At 38.4% G+C, this 15626-nt stretch overlaps 1 protein-coding gene across 1 annotated transcript; it reads left to right on the top strand.

Moving 5' to 3' along the window:
* The first annotated feature begins 14827 nt into the window (after positions 1-14827).
* LOC145571076 (uncharacterized) lies at positions 14828-15274 on the top strand. The gene has a single exon (XM_081630169.1). It carries the CDS (start codon positions 14828-14830, stop codon positions 15272-15274), a length of 447 nt encoding a protein of 148 aa, XP_081486295.1.
* Positions 15275-15626: the final 352 nt, after the last annotated feature.

The following is a 15626-nucleotide window of genomic DNA, read 5'->3' as shown; positions in this document are numbered from 1 at the left end:
ATAACATGTCAATTCACTAATTTATTTCTAAGCTAAAACACATCATTCATCGAACTAACAATTGCTAAACTATGTATTCACTACTTTGTTCAAAATTCATCTAATTTATTAAAAATTGCTAAACTAACAAGGTTACTAATCTCTAATTTATTCAAAATTACCCATCAAAACAACTTAAAATTAACCATTAAAACACTCCGAAATTCAACTAATTTAGTAACAAGGTAAATAATCTCTAATTTAATAAAAAAAAAACCCATAAAAACAACTTAAAATTAACCATTTAAACATTCCAAAATTCAACTAATTTAATACCAAGGTTTCTAATCTCTAATTTATTCAAAATTATCCATCAAAACAACTTAAAACTAACCATTATAACATACCAAATTTCAACTAATTAAGTAACAAGGTTAATATTCTCTACTTTATTCAAAATTACACATCAAAACAAATTACATTAACCATTAAAACATACTAAAATCAAACTAAATGAGTAATAAGGTTACTAATTTCTAATATTTTCACAATTTCCAAATAAAAAAACCAAAAATTGATTGAAGTAAAATTATATTCAAACCTAAATTTTAATTTGCCTAATAATTCTTCAACATGTAAAAGAAATTAATAAAAGTACATAATTGATAAAATAATTGTGAATAAAGAAAAAAAAAATTAGACCTCAAACACTTAAATTGTGGTTTAATGTAGCTTGAAGGGAAGGAGAGATGGAGCAGCAGCCGTGGAAGGTGGTGCGGTGGCGCGCGCGACGACCTTCAGGGCGGCGGCGCGGCGTCTTCGAACAGAAGAGAAGAGAGGTGGAGGGGGTTTTCGAACAGCAGAGAATCTAGGTGGCGCGGCTTCTTCGAACAGCAGAGAAGAGGACAGGGTCTTCGAACAGGGGAGAAGAGAGGTGGCGAGGCGTCTTCGAACCTCCGTTCAAGGTGGCAGCTGTGGTGGAGGGAAAAAGGGAGGAGCAGTTGGGTTTATCTGGGTTTGCTCGAATGTAACAGTGGGTTTTTGTGGGTTTGAACGAAATGAAAGAGAAGGAAGAAAGGAGGGGGGAAGGAAGGAGAAAAAAGGGCGGCTTTTTTTTTTCAAAATGCCCACACTTGAACCGGTGCCTTAACTCTAGGTTCTGTTTTTCGCCCATTTTCCAGCCCATTTTTGCCACCGGTTTGGACTGAACCGGTGGCAAATAGGGGGTGCCTTTTTATTATTTTCTACTAGTGTGGGCAAAATTTGGAATTGCGCTTCTTAGCAAAGCTGTCCTCTCTGTAGGGTAATATTTATTATAGAAATTTAAAACAAGAGTCTCCCAGTTAGTAATGCCAAGTGCAATTCTATTTAATCCATTATACCATAATTCGGCTTTTCCACATAAAGAAAAAGGAAAGAGAATCTCCCTGATTTGATCCTGTGTGACCCCAGCTTGCCTGATGGTATTACAATATTGACAGTAGTCTGCAATATGAAGATTTGGGTCTTCACCCTTAGCTCCACTAAATTGCTTCCTTTCTATCATCGTGATAAATTGAGGTTTAATCTTGAATTGTACCCCATCAAGAGCCGGAGCGGGAGTAAGATGTGGAAAATCTGTAAGCGTCGGCTGCGAATAATCACTGAGCTTCTTAGGTGCCGTCATCTCTGATTCTGAATCTGAAGGTACTTCTGAATCACTTGAATCAGATGGAGGGCCACTAGGAATATTATTACCAGAACTTGCCAGTATTCGCCTGTATAAATTCTTTTGTTTATGAAAAGAACGCTTGCTCTCAGGATCGAAAGGAATGTAACCTAATCTGGAATACTGGGGCATAAACAAAGAACTAGACGACAAATATGAGAACTGTCCCAAAAAACTTACGTTCTCTGGGACGAAAGAGAATAATCTAGACTATAAAAACAATCAGAAATTAAAATAAAACCGTTTCCCCGGCAACGGCGCCAAATTTTGTCAGGCTAAAGTCGTATCACCTAATCAAAAGTAATTCCTAAAACCAGTAACTAATAATAGATAGGGAAGTAGGGTCGAATCCACAGGGAAACGAGTCTTTCTATTCCTAATTAATTATTATAATATAAATTATTAAGTAACCAAAAGTTGTTATTTAAAGGAACTATACTACGAAGAATATGAGTAGGGAGAAATCAAATGATAAAAGACCTAGGGCAAAGGTTCACCAATAATAATATTCTAGGGTAAAACATAACAATCAATCAGCAATACATCAATTAATCAGATCATAAAGGGCTTTCGCTACGTATTACAATCACAGAGTTAATTTACCGGTATTAAATCTCATCTCTCGAATCTTGACGTAACCTTTTATAAATTAGTCTGCCTATTGAAACTAAGCCTAAACATCAATTCTCATCTCTCGAATCTCGAATCAATATTGCTAAACTCATACGAGTTAAATCTGGCCAAATCTAACCGCATAGCATTAAATCAATCAATAGGAAATTAATTAAGCATTGATAATTAACAATAATAAATTACCCTTTCATATCATTTATGGATCCCCATAACCCTAGAAAGAAAACTACTCACACATAATTAAATATAAACTAAACAAAGCAATTAAACAAGTCATGATGAAAAAGAGAGAATAAATAACTGAGATTAAAGGAGAAGAAATCGTTACCAATGTTGAAGGAAACAAAACATGGAATAAAAACAAAGAGTTGTAGAGAGAGAAAAGTTAGAGAGAGAAAGAGAGAGAGAGAGTCAGGGAAGGGAGAAAAGAATCCTAAACTCTCTTAACAAAAGCGTATCTATACTAAGCTCGAAAATCCTAAGTTAAAACAACTTAAACGACGCTTAAACTTCTCCTAAGAAACACGCGCCCGATCGGGCGAGGCACCGCCCAATCGGGCCTGCCTTTTTCTTCGCCCACTCGTTCTGGGCATCCGCCCGATCGGGCTAAAGCTCGCCCGATCGGGCCCGGCTTTATGCTGGACTTGTATTGGGCTTCATTCTTGGCCTAATTCGAATCTCCACTTCGGGTCTTGAATACTCGGTGTCCAAATACAATCGGTCATGCCTTCAAATGCTCGTAGTTGTACTGCAATAATTCCGGGAAAGAGCTCCAAAGATGCAATTCCCTACAAAACTCAACCGAAACTACGAAAACACTAGAAAACACCAATTAGTAATAAAAGTGGCTCTAAAGAGCCAAAAACACTACTAATTATGACTAAGGGACGGGGGTAAAACACTATACATAATAGACATATCAATATTCCCAAGACTGCATCTAGAACAAGATATGGACATTATGAGTTTATAGTGATGCCATTTGGATTGACAAATGCTCCAACAATCTTTATGGATTTGATGAATAGGGTGTTCCATCCATTTATGGATAAGTTTGTGGTATTATTCATAGATGATATATTGACGTATTCGAAGAGCAAGGAAGAACATGTAGAACACCTAAAGGCAATTCTGCAAACATTAAGAGAAAACCAGCTTTATGCAAAATTCTCCAAATGTGAATTCAGGTTGGAGAAAGTAGCATTTCTAGGAAATTTTGTGTCTAAGAATGGGGTAGAAGTAGATCCAGCAAAGATTGAAGCAGTGAAAGGTTGGCCTACACCAAAAACTATGTCTGACGTTAGGAGTTTCTTTGGTTTAGCAGGGTAATATAAGCGTTTTGTGAAGGATTTTTCGAAGATTGCTAAACCTATGACCACTCTAATGAAGTAGGACAAAAAGTTTGAGTGGGATGACAAGTGTGAGGAAGAATTCCAACTCTTGAAATAGAATTTAATTACAACACCAGTGCTTACACTACCGGACGATAGTGGTGATAGGAATGGTGTCCTTCGAACAAGTTTATTCCGATAGAGGGTTCAGAATTATTAGAAAGCTAATTATTCAGTGAGGTCAAGTGATCGGAATGCCTAGTTGGAGGCCGCTTCCGATCATTAATATTAATCCATAATTAATATTACAGCTTAATTTTGACAGAATCCTTCGGGTCACACCCAAGAAACTAACGATCTGACACGACGAATTAATTCTGAAGGAATTAATGAGTCGCTCGAGTACTAAATATTTAGACATCGGAAATCGAGCTAGGAGCGTCGAAAACGAGCGTCACAAGTTGAGTCGAACTAATAAAAGACGAGACGATGAAATTAATAATTAATCAACAATTTACCAAAATACCCCTAGCATCGGAATGCCCCGAGAAAACCGAGTACTAGGGGCACTTGGTATAGCATGATGGCTAGCATGCGCACCAAACCGAGCCTAGGGTGGTTGGTTGGTGCTGCGGCATGCTAGCGCACCACTGTTGGGGTTTGGTAAGTCCGACTCACCGCGGAAACAACCCCTCCCGAGGAACCACTCGCAATAATTAAAATCACAAAGCATAAATAAATATTCACAAAGAAAAGATAACGAATCTTACCCTCGAAGCGAGTTTCGCCCAAAACCCGGGGCTCTTACATGAAAGCTACAAGCACGTCAAGCGCCGCGCCTCCGACGGTATCCACCCACAAATGGGCGAACACAACTTTAAGGTCTACTACCTTGGGGTTAGCAAGGTCCGACCCAAACCCGAGTGTTATGTGAGTTTAAGAGTTTTCCCAAAAATTATGGAATGCTCTTTTTAACTCCCACTCAAGCCCTCTACTCTAAATCCCAAAGTTGGTATTTATAGAGGAAAGTATGAGTGGGAATTTCTATCCCATCAATGTGGGATCATGAAATTCCACAAATTAATTTAAAGCTAAATTAAATTAAAATTGCAAACTAATAATAAATCTACGAGTGGCATTACCATGTGAGATGGGTTGGTGAGGACCACATGGAGAGTAGGGGACCATACTTGCTCCCCACTCAATACTCTCCTTGTGCCACATGTCCTCTCCCACTTACTCCCATATTCCAAGCTTCCCTTTATTTATGGCCCTATGGCCCGAGCCAAGTCACGAGCCCGGCCCGCACCAGCCTGCACCTGGCCCGCAGCCAGCCCGCACCTGGCCCGAGCCCAGCCCGCACCTGACCCGAGCCTAGCCCGTACCAGTTGCTGCTGTGCGCGGCTGCTACTGCGGTTTATTGCGGCTGCTGCCGTGTTACGGCGCGGCTGTGCCTAGCCGCGGCTGGCCGGGGCTGCTAGCACGGTGTGCTAGCTTGTCTTGCCCCTAGCATTCAGATGCCCAGGGCACACCGATGCTAGGGGTATTTTCGGGAATATGGTAGATTTATTATTATTTTGCGCGTCTCGTCTTTTATCATTTTAGACTCGACTTCCGACGATTGGTTTCGACACTCTAAGCTCGAATTACCGACGTCTAAATATTTAACACTCAGGCGACGAATTAATTTCTTCCGAATTAATTCGTCGAGTTGGTTCGCATATATTTGCTTGGGTGTGACCCGAAGGGTTCAGTCAAGATTAAGCTGTAATATTAATTATATTAATATTACTGATCGGAAGCGGCCTCCACCCAAGCATTCCGATCACTTGACCTTACTGAATATATTAGCTTTCTAATAATTCTGAACCCGCTATCAGAATAATACACTTGTTCGAAGGACACCATTCCTTTCAATCTCCCACTTGTCCTTCCGGACAAGTGTGTATTTAGTGTATAGCCCTTATCCTATGTCTCTTCATGTCTCTTCATGAACTACAGAGTAAGATTACTAGTCATCTCTGTTACGTCCAGAAATGTTTTTCGAAATCCGAGTTTGACTGCCAATAAGCAGATGATTTCTAAAATCCATCTGAGCACGGCCATGCATTTTTCACAGTCTCGCTCTCCGACAGGCCTTGTAAACAACAAGACATGTTCCCTATTGTTAGTAGGAGGACATTTCCAGTCTTGTAATGTAGCTTCTCTTACTAAGAGGACTCACCCGCCCGATATCCGTCTTTATAATCCCCAATTACGGCAGACGTTTGGCGAATACCAAAACGGACCAGTACTCAAACAAGAGATCTCCCACTACTCATGGTCAAAAGGAAAGAGTTCTGATAGTAATAATGAGAAAATACTTATGATGATTTTTAATCTCTTAAAGCATCCTCATAGGTCTGTCCAGTATGGTTCTAAACCAATACCTTTGCAAATGATTTGTATCCTCATAGCACAAGAAACAGTGCTACAAATCATACTACACAATAATCTCTGATGGTCATTATTCGTCCACAAAATACGACCTTGATTAGGGATAATTTTCGATTAAAATATTCAACGTTCACTTAATAGGTGTTTCTTTATCCAAGCCATTGACTTGGTACCCTATTTTGAATATTTATTAAAATCGAATGGACTCATTATTTAATTCTAACCCACAATTAAATAGTTTTGTGGAATATTTAGAAATATTTTATTCCACTATGAAACTTCACAATGTTTCATCTTATGATAAATGGTTTTTCCCAAATGTTTTAAGAGTAGTACTCTTCATAAAACATTCATAGAAATCACACTCATATTTGATATGCTTGATTTCTTTCATGCAATCATGAATGTTGTCGTTCACTTATTGCATAGGTTTAGTTATAATTACTTTGCAAACCTTAGCATCTTCATTATCCACCATTTCCATAATAAGATGATAAAATTTTGAGAGTGTTAATGGATTACATGTGATTCAGGATTTATTGTCCAAGCAATGGCTCCCACTCATTTTCATGATTTGAGACCTTCTACTTGACAACCTACAATCATTAATGTTCAACAACGAACCTTTCCATTTAACATCTATCTTATTATTGCCTTTAAGGCAACAATATTCTCAACATATATTTTAGTAGACTCCCCGATGATGCCTTGCTTGGGTTTTACTCCAAGCGACTCACAACGATTTGGGATACCCTAATCACTTGTGATCATGGAAATTTTCCTTAAATTCCCGCACATTATACATGGATGCACATCCATGTTACCATTCTCAAGCCACGACACTTCTTGCCTCGTGCTTATAAATGACTTCCTTGCTAAGGAACTAATCCTTGGTAAGGTTTGTGCTTGCAACATCAAAACTCAAATTATATTTGTTTCCATGCGTCAAGAACTCATCCAACTACTTATCTAAGTTCTTTGGATGTTCTTGACTATAATCTAATGATCTAATACTTAGATTAATGTCGATTGGTATTATATACGTACTTCACATGCTCTAAGCATGTAAGTCATTTGACGATTCCATATCATAGCTTTACATTATGGATTTAATTCTAGAATTATTCTCAATTTTATTCCATCCATGTGACATTTAGCTCATACAGTTACACTGAGTCTTGCCAAATTGTTCTCTATATGATATGATTGAAAGTCTCTTACTAGAGTCTTTCTTGTTTGATTTAGTACTTAGCCTAGCTTATACTTAGTTCAAACATTTACTTAGCTTCATACATATGGGTTGAAAGCCTTTTAAAGTCCTTCATGTTTAACATGGTAATTTCCTTTATTCATTTAAACATTTTAATTAAGTCTATACCATAGAACTTAATTCCCAACATGTACTAAGTATCGTCTTTAGCTCGGTCCATTGTCGAAAATACTTTCAAATCTAAGCATTTAGCATTTGATAGTTGTTTCACAATAGAGTTCGTAAACATCTTGTTGCACCATTACTTTTGCTCCCACTAAACATCTTGTTCATCAGAATTTCTATGCTTCTCCATAAGTCAATCCTCTTATTAACTTTATGAGAAAACACGTTCCAATTTCTTCATGCAATGCTTTCTTTAATCCCATGAAGGATTCCATGTGCTTGTTTTCAAATCTAGCATTATTTAGATTTTCAAAACCCTTAGACTATTCCATAGTCACTTCCAAAATTCCATTTTGGGAAGGCGGTTTTGGTATCTATTTTGCCATATTTCATATGCGCAATTTTGCTAGATCAATCACGAAAAGACTTGAGCATTCCGATTGGTGAATGGGATTTTATTAAAATCAACTCCTTGAAATTAATTATATCCTTTAACGTTTTGTGAGTAATGAATTCTCTTTTAAGCCACTTATAAAGTCCTTTTGAGTATTCTTGATCAAGCATTATCACGAAATCCATTAAGGTCTTCTAAGATTCTCAGTTCTAGTTTGTTGCTAAGCTCGATGGTCATCGAGTTCATTTTCCTCCCACTTGTCGTTTTAGAAACGTGCTACTTTCCAGAAAGACACTACTTAGAGCAACAAACAATTTTTTTTGTCCTCAATTAGGATGTGGAGGTAATACCCGTAGTTTCACTTGAATGCTTACAAAGAGACATGTATATTGTCTTTGGGTAAAAGTTCGTTGTGAAACAAACAATTAGCTCCTACTTGAGCTATCTTAGTCTTTATTGAGCCATTCAGCTCCCACTGAGTCACCTAGCTCCCACTGAGCCACTTTGCTCCCACTAAGCTAGTGAACTCCCACTGAGACTAAGAGCCTTAGACATATACTTGAAAAGACTTTTAGAAGTTATTTCTATCCATAACTAAATATGGCGTCCTTTCTTAGCTTCGACATTTTGTTTACTGTAACATTAGTCATTTGTGCAAATCTTTAAGAACTTTATAGGAAGGGTTGTGAACCATCATCGTTCGAGTCATTTTCAAATGACACCGAGGTCTCCGTGAAAACACACCATGTTCTTTGTGGAGTTATTTATGAAATTTTCCATTCATAACTTTGAGATAGTCACGCTTGGCTCAAGCAAACATCGCTCGATCTAATCTAGACGTTTTGATATCTTGCCAAGTCGATTCTGTACTTCACTGAACTCTTGAGCTACTCAAGTCAAGTTTGTTCACATTTGATGAATATAGCCATATCCTTTCAAATTCTTTGTGAAACGTTGAAGTAATTGAATCCTCTTTAGCCTTCGGAGTCAATTGTCTATACCGAGAACAATAACTCTCTGCTTTGTCGGTTTCAACAAGTAAGACTTTCTTGTCTTAGAACGATTCCAATTCGAGCAACTATCAAGAGCCTATCTAATAGAGCCTTGAGTACGTTCTTATCGATGTGACATTTCTAAAGATGTTTGGAATGCAAATCAAGCCCATGACTTGAACTTAGTGAGTTTATCATGTTAGAGAAATGTTTGTTTATAATCAAGCATTCTTAACTCAACGCTTGGATAACCATCCCATTCAAATAAATCTCGCAACTATTGCTCATTACTTTGAATGTGAGTCTTTCCGTGTGTAAACGGATCAATTGCTGATTATGGAACATAATAACCATTACTTGTTCCAGCCTTTGGCTTAAAAGGTCTTTAAACAAAACATACGACCTTACAACTGATGTAGCTCTTCTTGCTTCATTCTAAGCTTGTAAGTCGATAACTTAGCTTAACGTCAATAGTTTGAGGTCACTATCATAGTGGAACACTCAAGCAGAATCCGATACTTGTGAAGATAACGAATTGCTAAGTAAACTACATTAACATGAACTCATGAGTTGAAATGAAATCTAATTCCTTTTCTTCGTTCCTTCTTTCCTATATTTCTTATCATACAATATCTCATAATCTTACTTTAAGAATCATTTCTTTAAGTACCTTGACTCTTATACTTTGTTAGGCATAATCAAGCACCTAGTGCGCCGTTAAACAAAGTTCCATCTTTTCCATTAATTCTTACTCGAATTACTACATCAATGAGTCCTACTCAATTTTGATGCGAAAAGGTACGTTGGTTGTCAAACATTGACAATCTTGAGTTTGCAACTCAATACCTCATGTTTTATCAAAACTACCTAGTATTTTGAATACATGATGTCCAACCGTCCTTTCGGACTTAGTTATAAAAGTCATTTATGAGAATTGTATTTTAGAAATGCTTTTCCTTTCTTTGAGAACTATTCTCAAGGATTTCCTTTACCAATCATGGAAACAATATTATTTGATTTAGAGTACTATAAATATAAGTGCAAAGTATGGCCATTTATCAAGAACATAATAAGTTTGAAATTTAATAGCATTCATGCAAACTTCAATCTTATTAAACATCTTATTTACGCATAAAAATTGTCCCTATATGGCGAAAATAAGGCGATTCCAAGATCCAAAGAAACAAAGAGTGGTTAAGCATGTTTTGGCTTGTCTTAAACACTCAATCTTCTTGGTAAGCATTGCCTTACTAATGGCTCTAAGCCACTCTTGGTTAGACAATCGTCGCATCTAATGCATCTTTGACGATGCATCTCTTTTGCCACGGTATGTGAGGACTCCTCACTCATACCGATGAGTTAAACCAAAACCAACGTGCACACCCGGTGTGCCTTATGCCCCTAAGAGGAGTGATGGCACCTCGCTTTGGCGTAGCCTACCATCACCATCGTCCGGTTAGTAAGTGTTGTTTTGGAAAGGAAAGTTTTACTCAATATTATTAGGGACCTAGGATTTCTATGTTGGTTGATTTAAGTGAACTTAACTAATCATCACAACATCAAGAAAACCTAAACATGCATCTAACGAATATTTCACACACATATATATAACCATAAAATATAAAGCGAAATAATAGATGCATATTGGCAACTAGCATGACCCCTTGAAATCTTCATATCTTCAAAAGGTCTTCATTTGCATTTCAAGGCTTTGTCTTCCAAGATACGCCGTCTTCAAGACTTAACTAAACTATGCAAAAACTAGTGTCTATAACTAGGAATAATCTAAATATTAAAGTACAAAAATACTTAACGGTGCGTAGACCGTATTTAGATTTACAAAAATACATAACGGCACGTAGTCCGTATTTTCTATCCTAGTCGGGTCCCACTAGTTGCCATTTCATAAAACCTGTGAGAGAGAGAGAATATATATATTCCATTCATCCATTCACTATTTGTCAATGGCCCATGCAATTTAAAAAATTAACAACAAGTAAAATGCATTCAAACAACGCGCGCACTAGTAACTAATCTAGGTGGTTAATCCGATTAACACGCCTAATTAAAACTAGTCAAAGTTGTTTAACCGATTATATAAATTATGTCATTAATAATTGAAGCTCCCACTAAAATCCGCATTTTCTTAATTAATCCAATTAATTAAGTCGGTAGCACCCAAACTTGTCAAAATGAAATTTTGCCAATGCCGCTCAATAAACCCGAGGCCTAACCTCCCAAAATTTTAATTAAAAATAACAAAATTAATTAAAATAAATAAACGGAAAAATAATTAACATCAAGCCTACTACGGCTAGTCACCTCACCGCACCAAGCATACGCAAACGCCAAGACCACGAACATACGGCCCACGGCACACGGCCGCAAGCCGCTGCCACAGCACAGCCGCGTGTGGCTGCTGCTACCGCGCGTGAGCTGCTGCTATGCGTGGCTGCTGCCGCGCGTGTGGCCCACCATCGAGGCGGTGCAACCACCGTGGCAGCCACATGCGGGCTGCTGTGCAGCCCGGCTCGCCATGGTGGTGCATTGCCTCGTTTTACGTGCCACTACCTTGGGATTTGATCCCAATTCCGCGAGACAAAAATAATTAATTCTAAATTAATTTTAGAACTAATTTAGTGAGCAAAATAAAATTTTAAACAAGTCTAACTTAATAAAATTTCAAAGTGCAATAACCAAAATAATTCCAAGAACTATCTTTAATTAAATTGGTTTAGCTTGGTGCAAAAAAAAATTGAGGCAATTTCTCACTTTCAATTTAATCAATTTAAATTAAACTTGAGAATTTGACAAAGTAAAGGGAAGTTGGAAAAATATGAACTTTAATGTTCAAATGAAAATTCCAACATCTAAAATTTGTGAATCCTTGAAAATTATATCTTCCAACATGAAGATAACCAAATTTCTATCACAAAAATCAAAACTTTATGTTTCTAATCAACTCAAAATGATAAAAACAACAAAGTTCAACTCAAAATAACATGGAATTTAGTGGTTTTCAAAGTTTCAATCACTTATCATAAATAAAGATTGAATCTTTAACACTTAGGAAGCCTCAAAAATAAAATTTTCACAATAAAAGGCAATTAGTTTGCAATTATGTGAAAATAAATCAACCTTTAAGCATCAAATACTACCAAGTAAGTGTGATTTAAGGGGACATAAAAGTACAGAAAATTATGCAAATAATCAACCATATAATCAACAATTTATGCCATTAATTTCAAGGTTAGAAAAGACTTTAAATTTTTCGTCAAAAATGAAAAACCCCTCGAAAAAGGCATTTCTGGTCAGAATTTGGCTAAAATCACAGTCCCAACGGGGAAAAAACCATTTCTAGAACACGTTTTCCACCCAAAATTCACTACTCTTGGGTGAAAATCTGGGTTCTGGGCCAAATTCGACATTAAAAACGGGATTAAATAAATAAAACCGAGCTACTAATCTAATTAGCAACATAAACCAGAAAATTAAGCCAAAAATAAACCTTGAAAATCATGATTATAAAAATAAACGAACCTGGCTCTGATACCGCTGTTGGGGTGTAGTGAGTCCGACTCACCGCGGAAACAACCCCTCCCGAGGAACCACTCGCAATAATTAAAATCACAAAGCCTAAATAAATATTCACAAAGAAAAGATAACGAATCTTACCCTCGAAGCGAGCTTCGCCCAAAACCCGGGGCTCTTACTTGAAAGCTACTAGCACGTCAAGCGCCGCGCCTCCGACGGTATCCACCCACAAATGGGCGAACACAACTTTAAGGTCTACTACCTTGGGGTTAGCAAGGTCCGACCCAAACCCGAGTGTTATGTGAGTTTAAGAGTTTTCCCAAAAATTATGGAATGCTCTTTTTAACTCCCACTCAAGCCCTCTACTCTAAATCCCAAAGTTGGTATTTATAGAGGAAAGTATGAGTGGGAATTTCTATCCGATCAATGTGGGATCATGAAATTCCACAAATTAATTTAAAGTTAAATTAAATTAAAATTGCAAACTAATAATAAATCTACAAGTGGCATTACCATATGAGATGGGTTGGTGAGGACCACATGGAGAGTAGGGGACCATACTTGCTCCCCACTCAATACTCTCCTTGTGCAAGATGTCCTCTCCCATTTACTCCCATATTCCAAGCTTCCCCTTATTTATGGCCCTATGGCCCGAGCCAAGTCACGAGCCAAGCCCGAGCCCGGCGCGCACCTGGCCCGAGCCCAGCCCGCACCAGTTGCTGCTGTGCGCGGCTGCTGCGGTTTGCTGCTGTGCCTAGCCGCGGCCAGCCGCGGCTGCTAGCACGGTGTGCTAGCTCGTCTTGCCCCTAGCATTCGGATACCCAGGGCACACCGATGCTAGGGGTATTTTCGGGAATATGGTCGATTTATTATTATTTTGCGCGTCTCGTCTTTTATCATTTTAGACTCGACTTCCAACGATCGGTTTCGACACTCTAAGCTCGAATTACCGACGTCTAAATATTTAACACTCAGGCGACGAATTAATTTCTTCCGAATTAATTCGTCGAGTTGGTTCGCATATATTTTCTTGGGTGTGACCCGAAGGGTTCAGTCAAGATTAAGCTTTAATATTAATTATATTGATATTACTGATCGGAAGCGGCCTCCACCCAGGCATTTCGATCCCTTGACCTTACTGAATATACACTTGTTCGAAGGACACCATTCCTTTCAACCACTGCTAGCACATGGCTAGCAAGCCGTGCTAGCATGCGAGAGCAACAACAGCATCAAGCTAGCAGCGCGCTAGCGTGCTAGCACTGCTAGCAGTGTGGCGCACAGTGCCCTCGGCTAGCAGCTTGCAAGCATGCGAGGCGTGCTTGGCCGAGGCAGCAGCACTGCCACACATGCGTGCGCCCAGCAGCAGGCCTAGCCGCGTGCACTAAGCGCCAGCAAGGCTGCTTGGGTGCCAAGGCATGGCCTGCCATATGGCAGCCTCTCATTGGAGTCGAGAGAAATGAGGGGCGGTTTGTGGGAGTCTTGGGGATTAAGGTTTGGTCCCCCCCTCCCCTTGTGGTCCTTACCTAACCTCTCCTCATAGAATGCCCTTGTTGATTAATTAGTTGTTTGCTATTTTCTTTTACTTTTGATTTAAAAATAAAAAGGGAAAATTGATTTTACTAACTCTCCTACATTGATGGGAGAGTGGAATTCTCTCATGACATTCTCTATAAATACCCACCTTGGGATTTGGAGAAAGTCACTTGAGTAGAAACTCAATAAGGCATCTCCACTTGAGAGAAAACCTTTAAATTCATATGATACTCGACTAGTGTTTTCGTCCAACTTGGCTAAACTCCAAGTAAGAGACCGGTCGAGGTCAAGTTTCGGGTGGATACTGCAGGAGGTCTCTGCGCTTGCAAGACTTGGATTTGAAGTAAGAGCTCTGAGTAAGAGCAAAGCACGTGGCAAGGGTAAGATCGTCTTTTCTCTCTTTCTTGTTATTTATGTCGTTTTAGTTGTATTAATTGTGAGCGGGTCATGGGTTCGAGTTTTGTTCCGCGGTGAGTTGGACTCATCGAAACCCAACAATTGGGATCTATGATGTATATAGTGACGCATCCAAGAATGGCTTGGGATGTGTACTTATGAAAAATTAAAAGGTGATTGCGTATGAATCAAGGTAGTTAAAGACTCATAAAGTAAATTACCCAACTCATGACTTAGAATTAGCTGCAATCATTTTTGCACTAAAGATTTGGAGGCATTACTTGTATGGAGTTAAATGTAGAATTTATACAGACCATAAGAGTTTAAAATACATTTTCACTCAAAGGGATTTAAACTCACGCCAAAGGAGATGGTTGGAATATACGACGGATTATGACTTACATATACAATATCATGAAGGGAAAGCAAATGTAGTTGCGGATGCTCTATGTCGCAAAACTAGTCATAGATTGAATACTTTGATATATAGTGGCCGATGAGTTATGCAGAGAAATGAGGAAAATGAACCTAGAAGTCGTAGAATGGGTTATGCCAGCAGGTATACTTGCCAACCTAAGCATCCAACCAATAATATTTGATGAGATAAAGGAAAATCAAGCAGGAGATGTGAAGTTGGATAGGTTTCGCGAGAAGATAAAACAAGGCAAAGCTACAAATTTCAAAATTCATGAAGATGGGAGTTTAAGGTACAGAGGTCGTTGGTGTGTACAACAGAAATGTGAGGAAGTTAAAAGAAAATTAATGGAAGAGGGTCACCATACACCATCCTCAGTGCACCCAGGAGGGGACATGCTATACAAGAATTTGAAAAAGGTGTATTGGTGGCCTAGAATGAAGAATGAGGTTGCGGAATTTGTACCAAAGTGTTTGACTTGTCAAAAGGTGAAGATAGAGCACAAGAGACCTCAGGAGACTGTGCAATCATTAGAGATTCCATGATGGAAGTGGGATTGTATATAAATGGACTTTGTGACTTGCCTCCCAAAGTCAAAGAGTGGAAATGACACTATTTGGGTAGTGGTGGATAGACTTACAAAATCTGCGGTGTTCATACCAATGAAAGAGACCTGAAAGATGGAGCAACTTGCAAAAGCTTACATCAAGAATGTTGTGAGATTACATGGAGTTCCAAAAGATATTGTGTCTAATAGAGAACTAGGTTCCTTTCAAAATTTTAGAAGAGTCTGCAGGAAAACTTTGGTACAACACTAAAGATGAGTACAACATTCCACCTTGCTAGATGGACAAAAGAACCATACAAACCTTGGAAGATATGTTGAGAGCTTGTGTT

This window comes from Chenopodium album, chromosome 12 (genome assembly GCF_948465745.1).
Source record: "Chenopodium album chromosome 12, dcCheAlbu1.1, whole genome shotgun sequence".
Classification (NCBI taxonomy): domain Eukaryota; kingdom Viridiplantae; phylum Streptophyta; class Magnoliopsida; order Caryophyllales; family Amaranthaceae; genus Chenopodium; species Chenopodium album.
Note: the sequence above shows the minus strand (reverse complement) of the source record. Positions and strands in the feature narration are given on the sequence as shown.